The sequence below is a fragment of the Nannospalax galili genome, unplaced genomic scaffold (genome assembly GCF_000622305.1).
Source record: "Nannospalax galili isolate Female #2095 unplaced genomic scaffold, S.galili_v1.0 scaffold10, whole genome shotgun sequence".
Taxonomy (NCBI): domain Eukaryota; kingdom Metazoa; phylum Chordata; class Mammalia; order Rodentia; family Spalacidae; genus Nannospalax; species Nannospalax galili.
In genome coordinates this window covers 6664255-6680438 of record NW_008331140.1, presented here as the reverse complement: position 1 = coordinate 6680438, position 16184 = coordinate 6664255, and the positions used below count along the sequence as shown (strand labels likewise).

The 16184-nt window shown below is 34.0% G+C and overlaps 1 protein-coding gene across 1 annotated transcript in view; it reads right to left on the bottom strand.

Annotated features, from left to right (window-relative positions):
* Nucleotides 1-16184, bottom strand: part of Pof1b (POF1B actin binding protein) — a 79934-nt gene that overhangs the window by 33378 nt on the left and 30372 nt on the right. The window contains exons 6-9 of the mRNA XM_008822888.1: nt 15206-15388; nt 7950-8080; nt 3598-3625; nt 2015-2089 (exon numbers count right to left, since the gene is read on the bottom strand). Coding sequence (XP_008821110.1) covers nt 2015-2089; nt 3598-3625; nt 7950-8080; nt 15206-15388 — 417 coding nt within the window. The remainder of the gene's footprint in view (nt 1-2014; nt 2090-3597; nt 3626-7949; nt 8081-15205; nt 15389-16184) is intronic.

Below are 16184 nucleotides of genomic sequence, written 5' to 3'. Positions count from 1 at the left end.
ATTTTGTAGGGAGTTTGTGATAGCTGTTATTTAAATAAAGAAAGAAAGAAAGAAAGAAAGAAAGAAAGAAAGAAAGAAAGAAGAAAGGAAAAGAAACATAATCATCATCATAATTGAAAACATATACTTATCTCTCTTGGGAATCACTAGAAGTAGTTCACATAAACCAAGTAAGAGTCTAGAACTCAACATCACATCCACCTAAGGAATCTGATTGTTCTTACAGAAAATTCCACCAAACAGTAGAATACACTTTATTTTTCTGTGCCCATGTAACATATAAAGAAATGTTTAGATTTACTATATCTTTGTTCATTAAAAAAATTAACCACATTAAATATTTAATCTCAGACAAAATATGTATTCTCTGATCACAACTGAATCAAACCAGAAATCAATAACAAAGAAAATGGGGAAATTTCTAAGTTTTAAAGCTCCATGAATGAAATAATGCTAAACAGAAATAAATATACATAGACCTGAAAGAAAGTAGCAAAATAAGTTTTTGTAGGATACTGCTAAAACCATGCTAAGAAGAAAATGTATATATTAAATTGCAATATAAGAATGGCTTCAAATCAGTAATCTAATTTCATATGTCGAACAACTAACTAAAGGAAAAAGTAAATCAAAAGCAAGCAAAGAATTGAGAAATAGGAGAAAATTCCCGTTAAAGGGTATGCAAAGAAAAGGATCTACAGTATACTTTGGATGGCTATCTCACTGCCAGAGGAAAAATAAAGGATATTTCCAAGATTTGGATTATGAGAAGCACATGTGCTCCCCATGCCACCACCTTTTTATACTAAAAGTGTGATGCTAAAATATTTACCAAACCATTGTGATAAATACTTGTATGATCAGTCGAAAGTCTAAGAAGAAACATCAAACTTAGGCATCAGTTTCACCAGGTAAAACTAGAATACATTAGAATCCTTTCTTACAAATACATGCACTCAACTTTTAAAAAAATGTTAATTGTATGAAGTGATGGGTTTCATAAGGACATTTTTATTCAAGAATATTATTTACTTTGACCATGTTTATCCCCCAATGTGCTCTCCTGTCCTATCTCCCCCTCTCGTTTCCCAGTTTCCTTCTATGATCTTGCCATATGTGTGTGCATATCTCATATATTATATATATTTAATCTAGAATTCACATATGATAGAAAACATGAAAATTTGTTTAAGTCTGAATAATTTTACTTAGCATAATGAGTTCCTGAAAAGAATGACATTATTTTTTTTTTTCTGTTAATGGACAGATAGCTTGGTTCCATCATTTGGTTATTGTGAGCAGTGAAGCAATAAACATGCATCATCAGGCATCTCTGCTGTATGGTGACTTGAATTCTTTGGTTACACATCTATGAGTAGTACGGCTGAATCATATGGTAGTTTCATTTTTAATTTATTGACGAACATCCATAGTGATTTCCATAAAGCCTAAACTAATTTACCTTCTCAGCAAATATATATAAGGGTTCCTTTTTCTCTGTATCCTAGCCAGCATTTGTTATTTATTATCTTAAGGAGTGCTTCTTTTAGCCATATTTGCTTAGGATCCAGGTTGATTTGTGGTCCTACCTTTATTATGGAAATATTTCCCGCTCCTATGAATTCTACCATTACATAACACAGCAAACACAAGTCACTGCTTTTCCATCTCTCACTGCCAGCAAGTGGAGTGGTGCCAGGTGAAGTAGAGGATGAAGTGGGGAAGAGAAGGGCAAAAGTATGGGATAGAGTCAGATTGTGCTAAAGTAGGGAAGAGTAAATGAGAACATTTCACAGCAGGGAATATTTCTAGAATTATTTCCTAAATGATAATCATTCGGTATTAGACTTGATGTTCTGACTAAACTATAATGCAATCCTATCTAGTTAAAATATAGTCAACTCCCATGAAACATGACTTTTATTTGAGACTTTTTGTTCTCTCATATAAGAGTCATTATAGGAAGCAGTTTGTTAGCGTTGGTCTTAAATACCCACTCCTGATGCCATCTTACCTGCAGAATATAACGGATTTGCTGTTTTGTAAACTCTGACAACCCTTTAGGAATCAATGATTCAATCTCTTCTGACTATAAGAAAAGTTACACAATGAAAACATTAGTAGTTTAGTCTTATGTTCTATAGTTCATAGGTTTTGGCGCAATAAAGCAAATTGGGAGGATAGTAAAAGATGAATTCATATTTCAAAGAATATTTTCTCAAATATCATTTATACTTTTATCATCTCCCATTATTAAACATTCAATTATATTACATAGAGATGGAAAGAACACTGCATTCCAAGGCTCATTAGAGAAAAGAATTGGGCGACTAGTGAAATGTTTCATTTCTATTTTGAGAAAAAACAATCATGATTAGTGTGGTGGCACATGCCATTAATCCCAGTACTCTGGAGGCAGAGGCAGGTGGGTCTCTGTGTGATCAAGGCCAGCCTGGTCTACATAGTGAGTTCCAGGCCAGCTGGGGCTTCAGGGAGACCCTGTCTTTTAAAAATTAAATAAAAGGATCACTTTATAGCTAGGGATAAAGCTAAGAGGTTGAGTGCTTGCATAGTATTCACAAGTCCCTGGCTTTGAACCTCTACCAAGGTTGGGGAGCAATGTAAAAACAAAGTGGTCTTGATAAGGTGTGGTGGTGCATTCCTATAATCCCAGCACACAGGAGGCTGAAGCAATTAGATCATGAGCTGAGGCTAGCATGTGCTACATAACAAGATCAAGGGAAGGATAGAATATACTACCAGATCCTGTTTTATAAAAACAGATAACAAGAACAACAACAACAGTAATAATAACAATAAATACAAAAAAAAATCAACGATCTCAGTGTATCTTTCAAAAACTGTTTTGTTACATGGTAGATGTGATGTTTTTAGAAGCTGAATTTTTAAATTATTAACTTTCTAAAATAAAATTAAAGGCATTATAGGATTTTATTGAATGTTTACTTGGGCAATAGTGACTTTTGAGAGATTGTGATGTTGCCACAGCAACATTTGTAAGTTTAGACTAACTATATAGAGAAGGTAAATTAAAGTGTTTCGGAAAGGCAATTTAGAACTTGCAGAATTGTTGCAATGAGTGTAGACTACCAATATATTGGAAATAAAGATGGAAATTAATACAAAAAGAGGGGATTGTTCTTTCCATTGCATTGAAATCAGCTCTTTTCTTGATTTCTTATTACGTTAAAAAATTGTTTAAAAATTACATATGTAATGAATTGATACTTGAAGTTTTTTTGTACTTCAAATTGCTGCCACATATAAGGCTTGGAAGCAAATCAGAATAAATTTACTGCTATTATGTCGATTTCGTTTTCTAAAACAAAGGGTTTGTGATCAATTGTATTTTAAATGCACTTTTAAGAAAGACAACTTAAATCCTGAAGTGATAGTAATAAAATATTGGTACAATTATAATTTTTATTTTATTAGTTAGAGGCAAAATGGGAATGATTTTCCTTCATTAATTTATGTTCCAGTCTAACAAATGGTCTAAACCAAAAGAATATTATTAGCATTAGCATCAAAAGCTACTGTATTTTCCATTTTACTTTTTCTTATTTTTGTACTTACTGTATCAGCAGACTCAAAGTCCTGTTTGCTGCAAGAATAACAACAAAAACACGTTAGAAAATTCTATTCACTGCTAATATATAAGTGTTACTGTTTTACTTATAATTTGCTACATCCTAATTGTGCTGGTTCAATCAATAATCATAAGTTTTAAGAAATATCTAAAATGGAACTTTCTTTAGTTTGACTTAAATAATTCTCCGGAGAATTAGCTGATCTGCTAGAAATGAATAACATTGAAGTAAAACAATAGAATAGGCAATATTAATTAGTACATCATCCATCATCAGCAGTCCATTTGAGGGTAGGTGTGTGCAGAAGCACTGGACAGCAAAAGCTACCTGGGTCAACAGAATAAAACAATCCCAGTTTTCTCTATTGATTTATTCTCCTTTTATTTCACTCTTTCAGTTTTGACTCTAGCTCCTCTATGTTAGTGCTTCCAAGCTACTCATTCCTTTAAAAATATTTTATTATTTTTATATTTTTATGTGTATGTGTGTATTTCCTGTATGTAGGTAAGTGCACTCGTGTCATGCAATGTGGCTCAGCAGTTAAGAACACTGAATGTTCTTGCTCATTCCATTTTTATCAAAATGAAAACTTTCAAGATGAAGCTAACTCATTCAATCTATGAAACTACGAATGGCTGTGATGAGACTGGAAGGGCATTTGCACCTACACAGGACAAGGCAAAAATGATCAAAATTCTAGTGGGACAATAGAATTTCTAGCAACAAAAGGAGAATTTGGGTGGAGGGACTGGGAGGCTGCTTTTGGAATCAAATTAAGAAGGCAAATACTGCAGAATTTTAGTGGTTGTACTACTCTGGTATATGCCCTGTGGGAATGATGTAAACTGGAAAGAACACAGTTACAGTGTTGTCAAGGGCAACCAACAGGCTTTTATTTTTATATACGTGCTTCCTCTGAACATGGTAGAAGAATGGGAGTATAAACGTATGGTGAACCTACTTCTCAAACAAACAGAAAAACAATTACACATGTTCTGACAGCAAGGCAGAAGGAATGTTTTAAGGTAAGACAGTTTAGTTAATTAGCCCCTACTTTTGCCTTTTATGTAATTACTAATGAGTAGCATATTGCTTACATCTACAAAATATACAAAGTAGAGTGGACTAATGCATAAGGAATTGTCTACATTGTTTGTATGTAGCACTTCATTTCTTGTGCCAAATAAACTTGGGAAGCCTTGGGAAGAAATGAAACATCTTCTCTTTTAAAAATGTTTTACTAAAATAACTGATTGTACATATTTGAATAACAGAGTTTCAGAAGCCTTGCGTTGGTGTTAACAAGAATTATGGTATTACTAACACATGATTTTGTCTTAAAATTATTTTATCCTATTTGGGTGTGGTGGCTCATTCCTTTACTCCCAGAACTCTGGAGGCAGAGGCAGGCAGATCTCTGTGAGTTCGAGGCCAGCCTGATCTATATAGTGAGTTTCAGGACAGCTGGGGTTACAGGGAGAGCCTGTCTCAAAAATGACTCCCAAAAATAATAAAATAAAAAAGTAAAAAGCAGAAAATTTAATCCTATACTGGATTATTGTCTGCTTGAGTTTGCATGGCTCTTGTGCATGCTGACACCCTTGTTGTATGGAAATGAGCAGCAGGCCCCAATATCAGTTAAAGACCTATTGGCAGCTGATTGCTGCTGGATGAGGAAAAGCTGATTTTCTTAAAGGGAGTGACTCTAGATACGCTGACTAGACCCCTGTGAATGATCTTGCACTGAGGGACATCTGGGGACACTAACTTGACTTGATAGGTCTGAACACAATGGCAGAATGCATGAAATGCAGAGGGAGGGGGACTGTTAGAGGGTGCCAGTGGGGAAGAGGTATAAAGAAGATTAAGATGTTCTATATGACATACTCAAAAATTCAATAAAAAATTTACAAAAAATCAATCCTTTCTCTTAGTTCTAATCTAACTTAATATTCATGTTACTATTTTCTTCTTTCTATAGATAAGGAAATAAAACCAACTAATAAAAACTCCAAAACAAAGAAGGAACAATAGTGTTTAATATTAGAATTTTAAAAAAGTAGTCAGGAGCCTGGTGTGGTAGCACATGCCTATAATCTCAGCACTGAGAAGGTATAGGCATGAGGATTGCTGTACATCTGAATCTGCCTGGTATATGAATTAAATTCCAGGCCAACCAGGGCTCTAAAGAAAGACCCCATCTTAAAAAAAAGTGATCAGAATATCTCTGTAAGCCAACTTTATTTAATTATAAAATTCTGAACTTCATCCCTTTCAATGTTGTATTGCAATTTTGAAAGATCAAATGTGAAGATAAAATGAGGAGGAGGTAGTGGAAATGTTGGAAACAAAGAGTGGATCGAGAAGCTGGAAGTCAGAGTGGATTATATCTTATTCAGCAGTAAGGATGGGGACTGGAATTACATTAGGCAGAAAAAAAAAACAGAAAAACAAAACAAAAACACTAACAACAACAAAAACCCACATGCCATCTCACATCCTGGATATGAAGGAATGTAACAAGGAAAAGCAAAAGTGGAGAGAGGTGAAAGACTTATAAAGACAAAGAAACAAGAAACTGACATCCTCTGACAAATAGAAACTCTTGAGGAACAAAATTTTGTGAGACTTTATAATGGTGTGTATACTAATTAGAAGGAAGTTTCTCTTACTTTGCTCAGTTACTTTCTCTACATTTTTGTATGGCAGAGTCTTCCTATAACTACAAGCTGGTCTCTAACCTATTATCCTTCTGCCTCTCTGCCTCCAAAATGGTATTGCAGGAGTGGCCACCACTTCTACTCAGTATAAGACAATAAATTTGGATTACACCTGAATTGCATCCTATAAAATATTACTGGGTAATTTACTAAGGTCCTATACTCTGAAATGTTGGACAATGCAAAACACGATTATTCCATTTTGTGCTTCTATAAACATGAAATGTTCCAAAGCAAAATTTAATCAGTGCAAGACAAATATAAATCATCTAGCATTTTCATAATAAGAATGTGAATAACTGATAAGTCCTTCTGTCTGTAGTTTCTAAACTCCTCCCTGATATTATACAACTATTATTGAAAAGTTAAGTAATTTTCCTAAGAAAAAATATTCAGACTGTGGGTTATAACCCTAGGTTTTGCCATTTTTACAAACAGGTTAATGAGTCTCAAACTAGAGACTGAAAAAGAATCTTCATGAGGGCATATTGGCTGAAACTAGCTCATGATTGTTTTGATGCTATATGTCTTTTTCCAAATGCTCACATAATGCTTATAAGTATATATTATCCCATTTATTAATGAATTATCCACAAAGCACAATTCATGTATAACAGAGGACCATCTAGGCCCCATTAAGATATAGGGAGAACTTTGTAGAAAAAAATGAATTATAGTTTATAGGTGAATGAGTACTCAAAAACTTTTGAGTCCATCACAAGCCCTTCGTATTCATGTGATGTTAATTAGTAATATTTCTCTTGGATCTTCATCTGAAATTTTGTAAGGTCAATTTTCAAATTTCATGATATAAATAAGACAGACCAGTGCCTGCCTCGTGGGTGACATGAGGTGAACTTGTCCAAAAAAACTTGAGTATATGAAATACTTGTTTGAGTAATAGGGGGAAAGTTAGTTGTTTAGATAACAGGATGAGTTGATTAGGTATAATGATCAAGGCCTGGATGAGGAAGAAAGTCATACATTTACAATGGAACCAATTTAAATAAATCCTGGTGCTTCATGCTCACAGTGATATGCTGCAGGCAGAGCAGCAAAGAAGGCATAAATTTAGTCAACAGATATTTGTTAAGTCCTGTATAAGCATCAAAGATACGACCCTCTTGGAGCTCTCGAAATTCTATGAATAGTAGATGTTGGAAGCTGAAAAATAGGGACAGCAGTAAAAAGAGTTGCCATATAAAGTTTACTTAAAGGTTATATAAAATAGTATATATGGTGTCATAGCATATATACCTATATATTATGTTTTACAAAAATGCTGAGTAGCAAAGAATGTAGGTAGTGAATATTCCGCCATAGTCTTGTTACCTAACACCAAGTAGTCAGATCTTATGTAGCCCATGCTGGCATCAAACTCAAGGCTGTCCTCTAGGCTCAACTTCCTAAAGGCTGAGGTGACAGGTGTGAAGCCATTATACTGAATTTCATCAATTCTTAAATGAAACATTTGCTTAGGTTTATCCATAAAATTACCCCATTGCCTCATTAGTTACTAGAGTTCTGCTGTGAACCTAAACTCTATTTTGAAAATTAAAAGAATGTACTAAAGTATTTGATAACTGCAACACGAAGGCAAAAAATTACATTTACGTACCTTCCTCCAATTCGCTCCAAATGTTCTAATAAGCAGTGATATAGATCAGTATTCTTACGGCTCAGGTCAGCAAGCAACTCTCCAAAATATTTGGGATCTAATTTTTCAGGGCCATCATCCTCAATTATCACCTGAAGTAAATACCAAACACAACTATAAGCACTATTGTTTTTAATCTAAGTTCACTGATATTTTGATGTGAAATTTTAGAGTGAAGTAACCTATTAAAATCAGCATGTGAATCACAGCCATTCAACGTTTTATGTTTTTTGAGGTATACATTTTTCATTATGAGAGGAATTTCAAAGAAAATCAACACTCAAATAGTTTTACCTTCATTTCACACAATTCCAAATGATGTAGTGAATATAAAAGTTGAATGACATTAAATTCTTGAATCAAGTTGCTTAAGTAAAACAGTAAATATTTAAAAATCTGGGAATTCCCAATATCATTTCTTTTTCGTTTGTTTGATTTTTTTGACAGGGTCTCCCTATAGCCCCAGTTGGCCTGGAACTCCCTATGTAGACCAGACTGGCCTCAATCTCACAGATCTGCCTGCCTTGGCCTATGGAATACTTGAATTAAGTACTTGGAGGCCTTGGACTAATGATGGCCTCTATGCCCGGCCATCATTTCTTTTTATTAAAAGAAGATTTTAATATTTATTTGTGTGGAAGTGTGTGTGTGAGGGGTTGTGCATGTGCTTTCAGGAGACTGTGGAGGTCAGAAGAGGGCGCCAGATCCCCCCGAGTTAGTGGTAGCTGTGAGTCATCAGACATGGAAGATCAGAGTAAAACCGCAAGAGCAGTACATGCTCTTAACTGCAGAGTCGTCTCTCTGGCCCACCATTTTTCCTTCTCAACTGTGTACTATGGGGAAATGAAAATGTAAAATAGTTCAATTATACTGACTATAGAAAAATTACTATCACCTTTTTTCATATTTCCAGTGAAAGTACAGTTGTTTTATTAGTGTATCTCAAAGTTCGACTAAGGAAACCTACTCAGTCCAATGTCCTACATGTATTTCTTGTCCAACTTCCTCCATTTTCATTTGGACTGACTATATAGTCAATATGACATGGAAGAAAGACACTCAAGATCAAGTTAAAATTTTTCATATACCTAAGAGACATTTGAAGCCAGAAATTATTATGACTATTGTACTAAATAAGACATTTTATTGACTATATATCCTTTTCTATTAATCTTTTCTATATTGATGGACATTTTTCTGTCATCTCAAGACTCATAGCCCAAAGAATCATAAATTAGATTATACTCTACACTACCATAGTATTGTGCTTAGAAATAAGAATTCTAACACATTTATTACAAGCATGCAACTAGCAATTCAAATTTGCCCACTGATGCTTCCTTTCCAAACTGTCCTCTGAAAGCACACCCTAAAAGTCCATGCATACTGAGGAAAATGGAAAAACCAGAAAGCAAAGTACATCTGTAATATGAAAATCAGTTTATAAAATGCAGTCCAGCCAAAAAAATATTGGACATAAAACACAGTATATTTTCATGATAGTATTATTAGGAAATATATATTGAAACTGGAGAAATGACTCAGCAGTTAAGAGTACTGACTACTTTTGAAGAGGACTGGAGTTGGGTTCCCAGCACCCACATGGACAACTGTCTGTAACTCCAGGTCCAAGGAATCCAATACCCTCTTTTGGCCTCTTCAGGTAATGCATGACATGGGTGCACTTACAATAAATAAATAAATGTATATTTAGTGAAATTTCTTCATTGGGACCCATCCTACTCTCGGGAGTTCCTTTTTGTTTTTCCTTACTATATCTACCTTTGGTCTACTTAAAATTTATATTTTGAGAATTCTGGGTAAATATTTCATAACATTAATTATCGTGTCTATACACCCTATGGAATTGCTTCCTTAGGGAAACAATTGCCTACTAAATAGTGTAAAGTCTCGTATATGAACGCATGAAGTAGTGAAGTATACCTGTAAAGTTAATATCATACAGTATGTTTACACATCATAGATTTTGTAAGTAGTTCATATAGATCTGTATAGATAATAGTCTATACAAAACCTTGAAATACTCCAGAAATATAGTAGCTCTTTCCATATTTCTACATGTTATTTGATTTGCCCATAGAAGAATTCACTGCTCTGGACCATGACTTCCCTGCCTCTTGACTTTATTCACATTGCTCCCTGCTTAGAATACCTTCTTTCTTCCTTGTTTTATAATCAAATTTCACTTAGTTTTTTATTGAAATGTATCTCGAGATTTGCTACTTTCCTAAGCCAGCCAACAAAACTAACTGATTTTTTTTTGTGTGCCTGATTATCTTGAATTTTTTTCATACTCTTTCACAAATGTAGATAGGTCATGTTCTCTCAGTTGCTCCCTATCAGAAAAGAAATAAGCTTCAGTTTAAAAAAAAAAAGAAACCAAAAACACTACTATATCAAGTTTCCTGAAGGCCTTCCAGAAAACGTACACAACACTAAGACATGTATTATATTGATGCTGACAAAAATAAAATTTCTAAAGGTATTACATCCTTAGTTAGAGTAACTTTCCATTAGCAAAATTTCTATCCATGTGAATAGGACTGTTCTTTTTATATCTTCCTATGACCCAAAAAGCTTCCTAGAAGGTCAAGGCAAGCAGAAGAGAGTTGTACATATGTTATAAATAATTATTTCAGTCTTTCTTATAAACCATACCAACAGGACAAACTTCTATTTATGTGTGTATGTATATATGTGTGATCATAGGCCAGAAGTGAATATTGGCTGTCTTTCTCAATTGCTCTCCACCTTGTTTTTCGAGGCGAGGTCTCTCACTCCACCTGGAGCTCACCCATATGGCCAGACTAGTTGACCAGCAAGCCCCAGAAACCCTCCTGTGCCTGCCTCCCCAGAGACAGGATTATAAACACATGCTGCAGCACCCAGTTTTTTGTTTTTGTTTTGGTCTTTTTTTTTTTTTTTTTTTTTGAGACAGGGTCTCCCTGTAGCCCCAGCTGTCCTGGAACTCACTATGTAGACTAGGCTGGCTTTGAACTCACAAAGATCTGCCTGCCTCTGCCTCCTGAGTGCTGGGATTAAAGGTGTGCACCACCATGCTGGGCTCATTTTTTGATATGGTTTCTGGACAGTCAAGCACAGGTCCTCATTCTGCAGTCAAGTACTTTGTTGACTGAGTCATCTCCCCAGACACTCTTCAATAACATAACTTAAAAATTTTTATTTTTATTTTATGTGTATGAGTGTGTTGCCTGCATGTATATAAGTGCACCTCTGTCGTACAATGCCCAAGGAGGCCAGAAGAGGGCGTCAGATCCCCTGGAACTGGAGTTATGGATGATTGCTAGCTGCCATGTGGGTGCTGGGATTTGAACCCTGGTCCTCTGCAAAAAGAGCCAGGGATCTTAACTGCTGAATCATCTCTCCAGTCCCATAAGAACTTTTAAAATGAGTTGAGCTGAGCTTTTCTCTACCACTAACTTGCATGGAATTATCTGTTCCTCATTAACAGCAAAAAAATGATCATATCATCCCTAGGGAAGGATACATGACTAGAGATACTTTGGAATTTGAAGCCAAAATAATGCTGCTAGGGACAACCACGGGGACACAAAATAATTTCATGAAAAATATTGTGAAGCCAGGATTGAGGGCACTGATTTTCAAGTACATCAATGCCTTTCACTTTTGGATAAGCATTTTTAGTTAATTAAGCTCACAACAAAATAATATAAATTATTTAACAGGTAAATCACTTTTATTTTTAAAAATAGCGTTATGGGGCTAATGGTATAGCTCAGGGGTAGAATATATGTTTACGATGTGTAAAGATTCAAGTTTGACCATAGGCACCAAAAATTGTTTTACAAAGTAACCAATTTCTAATATTGATGCTTTAAAACATCTGGGGTTTGAGATTGGTGAAGAAAAGAGCTCAATGATTAAAAACTCACTTGAGGATCTACTACTTAGTTGTAGTAAACTACGTGCTTTGGATATTTTATATCATTTATTCCACTTCTTGTAGGATATACTGTACATGGAATTATGATTCTTTCCCTGTTACATATGTGGAAATTGAAGTTTAATTCAGTTAATTGCTGAATGTCAAGTAGTAAAGCAGAATCAGATTTTATAAACCCAGATAATTGAATTGAAATCTGGTGTCCTTTCCTTTTTCCATGCTTCATGCAAATTACAACTACAAACAGAAACTTTTTAAAAAATGGGCCAAACTATAGTTTTAAAAGATCCTACATGCTTTAATGCTTTAAAGAGATTCTTTCAACTATGTCTCACAACTGAGGCATATGAACACCAAGGCCCTCCTTTGTATGTGAATTCTCCACACCTAATTGCTAGCCTCAGAAAGTCTTCAAATGGCAGACTTTAACAAAGCTACATTGAATTTCAGACTGCACTATGAACAGTGAAGCTTAAAGTGATAGATTAGCTACTCATATATGACTAATTTCTAAGTAGATAACGATATCACATAGTTAGACATATTACCAGTGAAACTGATTTAATGAAAGGATATTATAACAATATTTTTGCTCCAGACCAAAAGTTTCAGTCCTATAGTAAATATTGTTTCTATCTCTGATAACTCTCCTGCATACTACCCTACCATTATTACTCTCATTTATGTTTTATTTTTCCCCAGATCTTTCTTCATGACATTTATTCATGTCTTTATAGTTTATGAAAATTTTTCCTCATATATTTCTTTTAGTCTTTATGTCAATTCAACAAGGTAAATATCACTATCTAAGTTTGATGAAGGAGAATGTTGCAGAGATATTTTATATTATTAAGATAACTTAAAATGAACAGTGCATTTAAGTCATTTAGAACTTAAATCTTTTTATCCTGAAGCGATTCCATGGTCTACTATATCACCAATACCTCTCTAGTATCAGAACCTTCTTACCTTTTCTGTGAAATTTGGATCTACCACACTCTAGCTCTATAGTCTCTGCATGTAACTTAACCTCTTCCAACTTTTGTTCCCTAATCTGAACAAGAAGGCACGAATAGCATCTTCCTAATCTGATCATTGTGAGAAGAAAATTAAACAGTATTGTGGTCTACTTTGCACAAGACTGCTATAGTTACCCTTCTAAAGCAATATTTTTATCATTTAATATTTAAAAATTTTTACAAACTATCCATTACCCATAAAAGATAGTCCAAAGTTTTAATTTAACACTTTAGCTCCTAAGGACCCAGCATTAAGGAATCATGTTAATACTTCATCCCAGTATTTCCTTATCTTGTAGCTTCCATTCTACACAAACCAAACTACTAACTACTCTCTTTGGTTTCCTTTCTTTGTGTGTGTGCACATACACATTGTATAATGTGTATGTGTGTGAGTGTGTGTGACTGTGATCCATGTCTGACTCTGTGTACACGTGGAGTTCAGAGGACAACCTCGGATGTCAGGCCTCATATTCCAACTTGTTTTCGAAAGGATCTCTTACTGTTCTCCACTTGGTATGCCACGCTAGTTTGCCTGTATGTTTCCAGGGTTTCTCCTGCCTGCTTTCTGTCTTGCCATTGCAGCACGGGGATTACAGATGCAGGGCCTGGCTTTACATGGGTTCTGGGATGTCTGAACTCAGACCCTCATGCGTGCATGGCAAGGAGTTTATCCACTGAGCCAACTCCCCAGATCATGACTAATTGTTATTGAAATCCAAAATGTACTTTTCTAAATATTTAACTCGACTCATACGATTTGCTCTTCCTTTAATGTTATCTCCATGTACTACCTCAATAGCACATGTGGAACTATTGCTCCTTTTCCAAAGGTTTGTTCAGTTCCCACTTCCTCAACAAACCCTTGATCTCCCAGTTGAAATTCATTTCTTCTTTCTTCTGCTCTCAAAGTGTATTATTTGTTCCTCCTAAGATAAATGACACCATTTTGCTTTGCATTCTATTTTAGGTGTTACCCACTTCCCTCTATTAGAGGAAACCCAGATAAAGCAAATTTGAAAGTTAAATTGAAGTGTACAAATTTAATGGTATTTAAAAAATGTTGACCTATAATGATAATTTCAATTGATTTAAACTAGTAAAATTGTTATCTTTACTATTACTCATCCATTTAAGGTAGAAATTCTCCCCATTATTCTAGAAGCCAATGATTTCATGCAGACATTCATAGGAAAGATAATTTTAGCCTTTTTTAAATTTGAAAAACATGAATTTTAAATCATTCTAGTTATTTTTAAACCAATATGGTCAAAATGTGTACTTTTAAGTATCAGCCTTTAGAAATAATGTCATATTTATTTAATATACACTCATATATACATATAAAAATAATAAAGAGGTCATAAATTTGAGAGGGAATGGGGGCTATGGGTGGCATTAGAGGGGGACATGTGGGAAAAAGATGAAAATATAGTATTCATGTATGAAATACTCAAAAAAAGTAAAAAAGAATATAAAAAACAGAAAACAAACAAAAATTCCAAATTTTTATGTTGGAAGGTACTTCTTGTCTTTTCTCATTCCTTTGTCTTCTCATAAGAAACATCAGTTTGATATCGGAATAAGTAAAAATGATGTCTGCTTCTCCATTATTCCAATTATTAGACTTAGATTTTATCAGATCTAACAGTCTTTTTTTTTCTGTTTACACTTGTATAGCAGATGTTTAAAAGATTCCAAAGTCTTCATAACATAAATTAGTCAATCAAAATTGTTTCCCAGAAGGTTTGTCCCTAGCAACTAACTTTTGGTTTCTATTTTGTTGTAATACATAATAAAGTATTTCATTGTGACTTGAATTAGAAAAATATATTCTCAAAGAGCACATACAGGAACTAATTAGCAGCTTGTGAATTGTGATCACTAACAGTCATCTTAGATAATAATATTTCCAATTCATTTTTCATCTGAACATTACGCTTCACGAAAATATGTGATGCTGAACAACTATTGGGTTCATTTCTAACTGAAAATTATTGGTAAATTAGAAATTAGATATTCATTAATCAAATTATAACTTCATATATTTATTGTATCAAATGGAGTTGAATGGTTTTGTCTTCTGAGAGGAGACTGGACAAATGTTTTTAAAATGCTAGCAAACCATGAATATCACTGGCATAATTCCTCAATGTTTTGATTACACTTTAATGGGGAGTAACTGAATGATGGTGTGAGAAATGTTGCAGAATCTAATCCAATTTTATAAGCAATCAGATGATTGTTCTTACCTGTTCGTGTACCTGGCTTGGCTCACCATGGCACAGTTCATGTCCAATATTTGCAGAAGTTGAATCATTTTCTGTGATGCATTGGATTTTGTGGTTCGAATGGGACTGCTGACAATGTGTAGAGTGGATGATCTGTGGTTGCTGGACAATGTGATGATGGCATTGAATTTGAGGACAACAATCCTAAAACATATATTACATGTCAAAAATAGCTACTTAAAAGAATGACTACCAACCAAGAAAAAAAACTCCAAAAAAAATTTTTTTAATTAAATATATTCTTTCACAAAGCAATTTAAATCCTAAAATGTATACTCTAAATAAGCAATATATCACTTTTCAATTTGTATCTTTGCAAAATTTCTCTTTTAATTTTGTTTTTATTTAATCGGTAGTTTTGACCACTAAAATATTTACCTAGATAGACCAGGAAATTTCATCTTCTGATTAAATTAATATTCTAGCTATACTTATTACTAAAAGCATAGTGAATATTAATTAATTAAGCTTTCCTTGATGATTCAACAGGCACTGCATTACCTAATTACTATGATAGCAAAGCTATAGAAGGACACAAAATTGGAAAATAATTCAATGCAGTGATTTTCAGTATCAGGAAGCATATTAGAGTTTCGGTGGAGGATGCTTATCAAATTTAAATAAATATTGACAGCATCAGTAAGCACAAGCGGTGTTCTTTCTGAAGAGCTGTTTTTTCATTGTTCCAGATGCAAAAGTGGTAACATAATGTACAGTACAGCCTTTATTTTATTTGGGGGGCTATATACTTAAAAAGCTGTTCATTTTCTTTTTTTAATTTATTTTAATTAAAAGAAGCATTTCATTACAACAGCATTAACCTATTCAATAACATTTTTCTGAGCTAGGGTACATCTCTTTCAAAATTGGCTGTACATTTCTAGGTTTACAGATGAATTATTACCCTTATATAATCTTTTACTCATTATAAACTCTATAA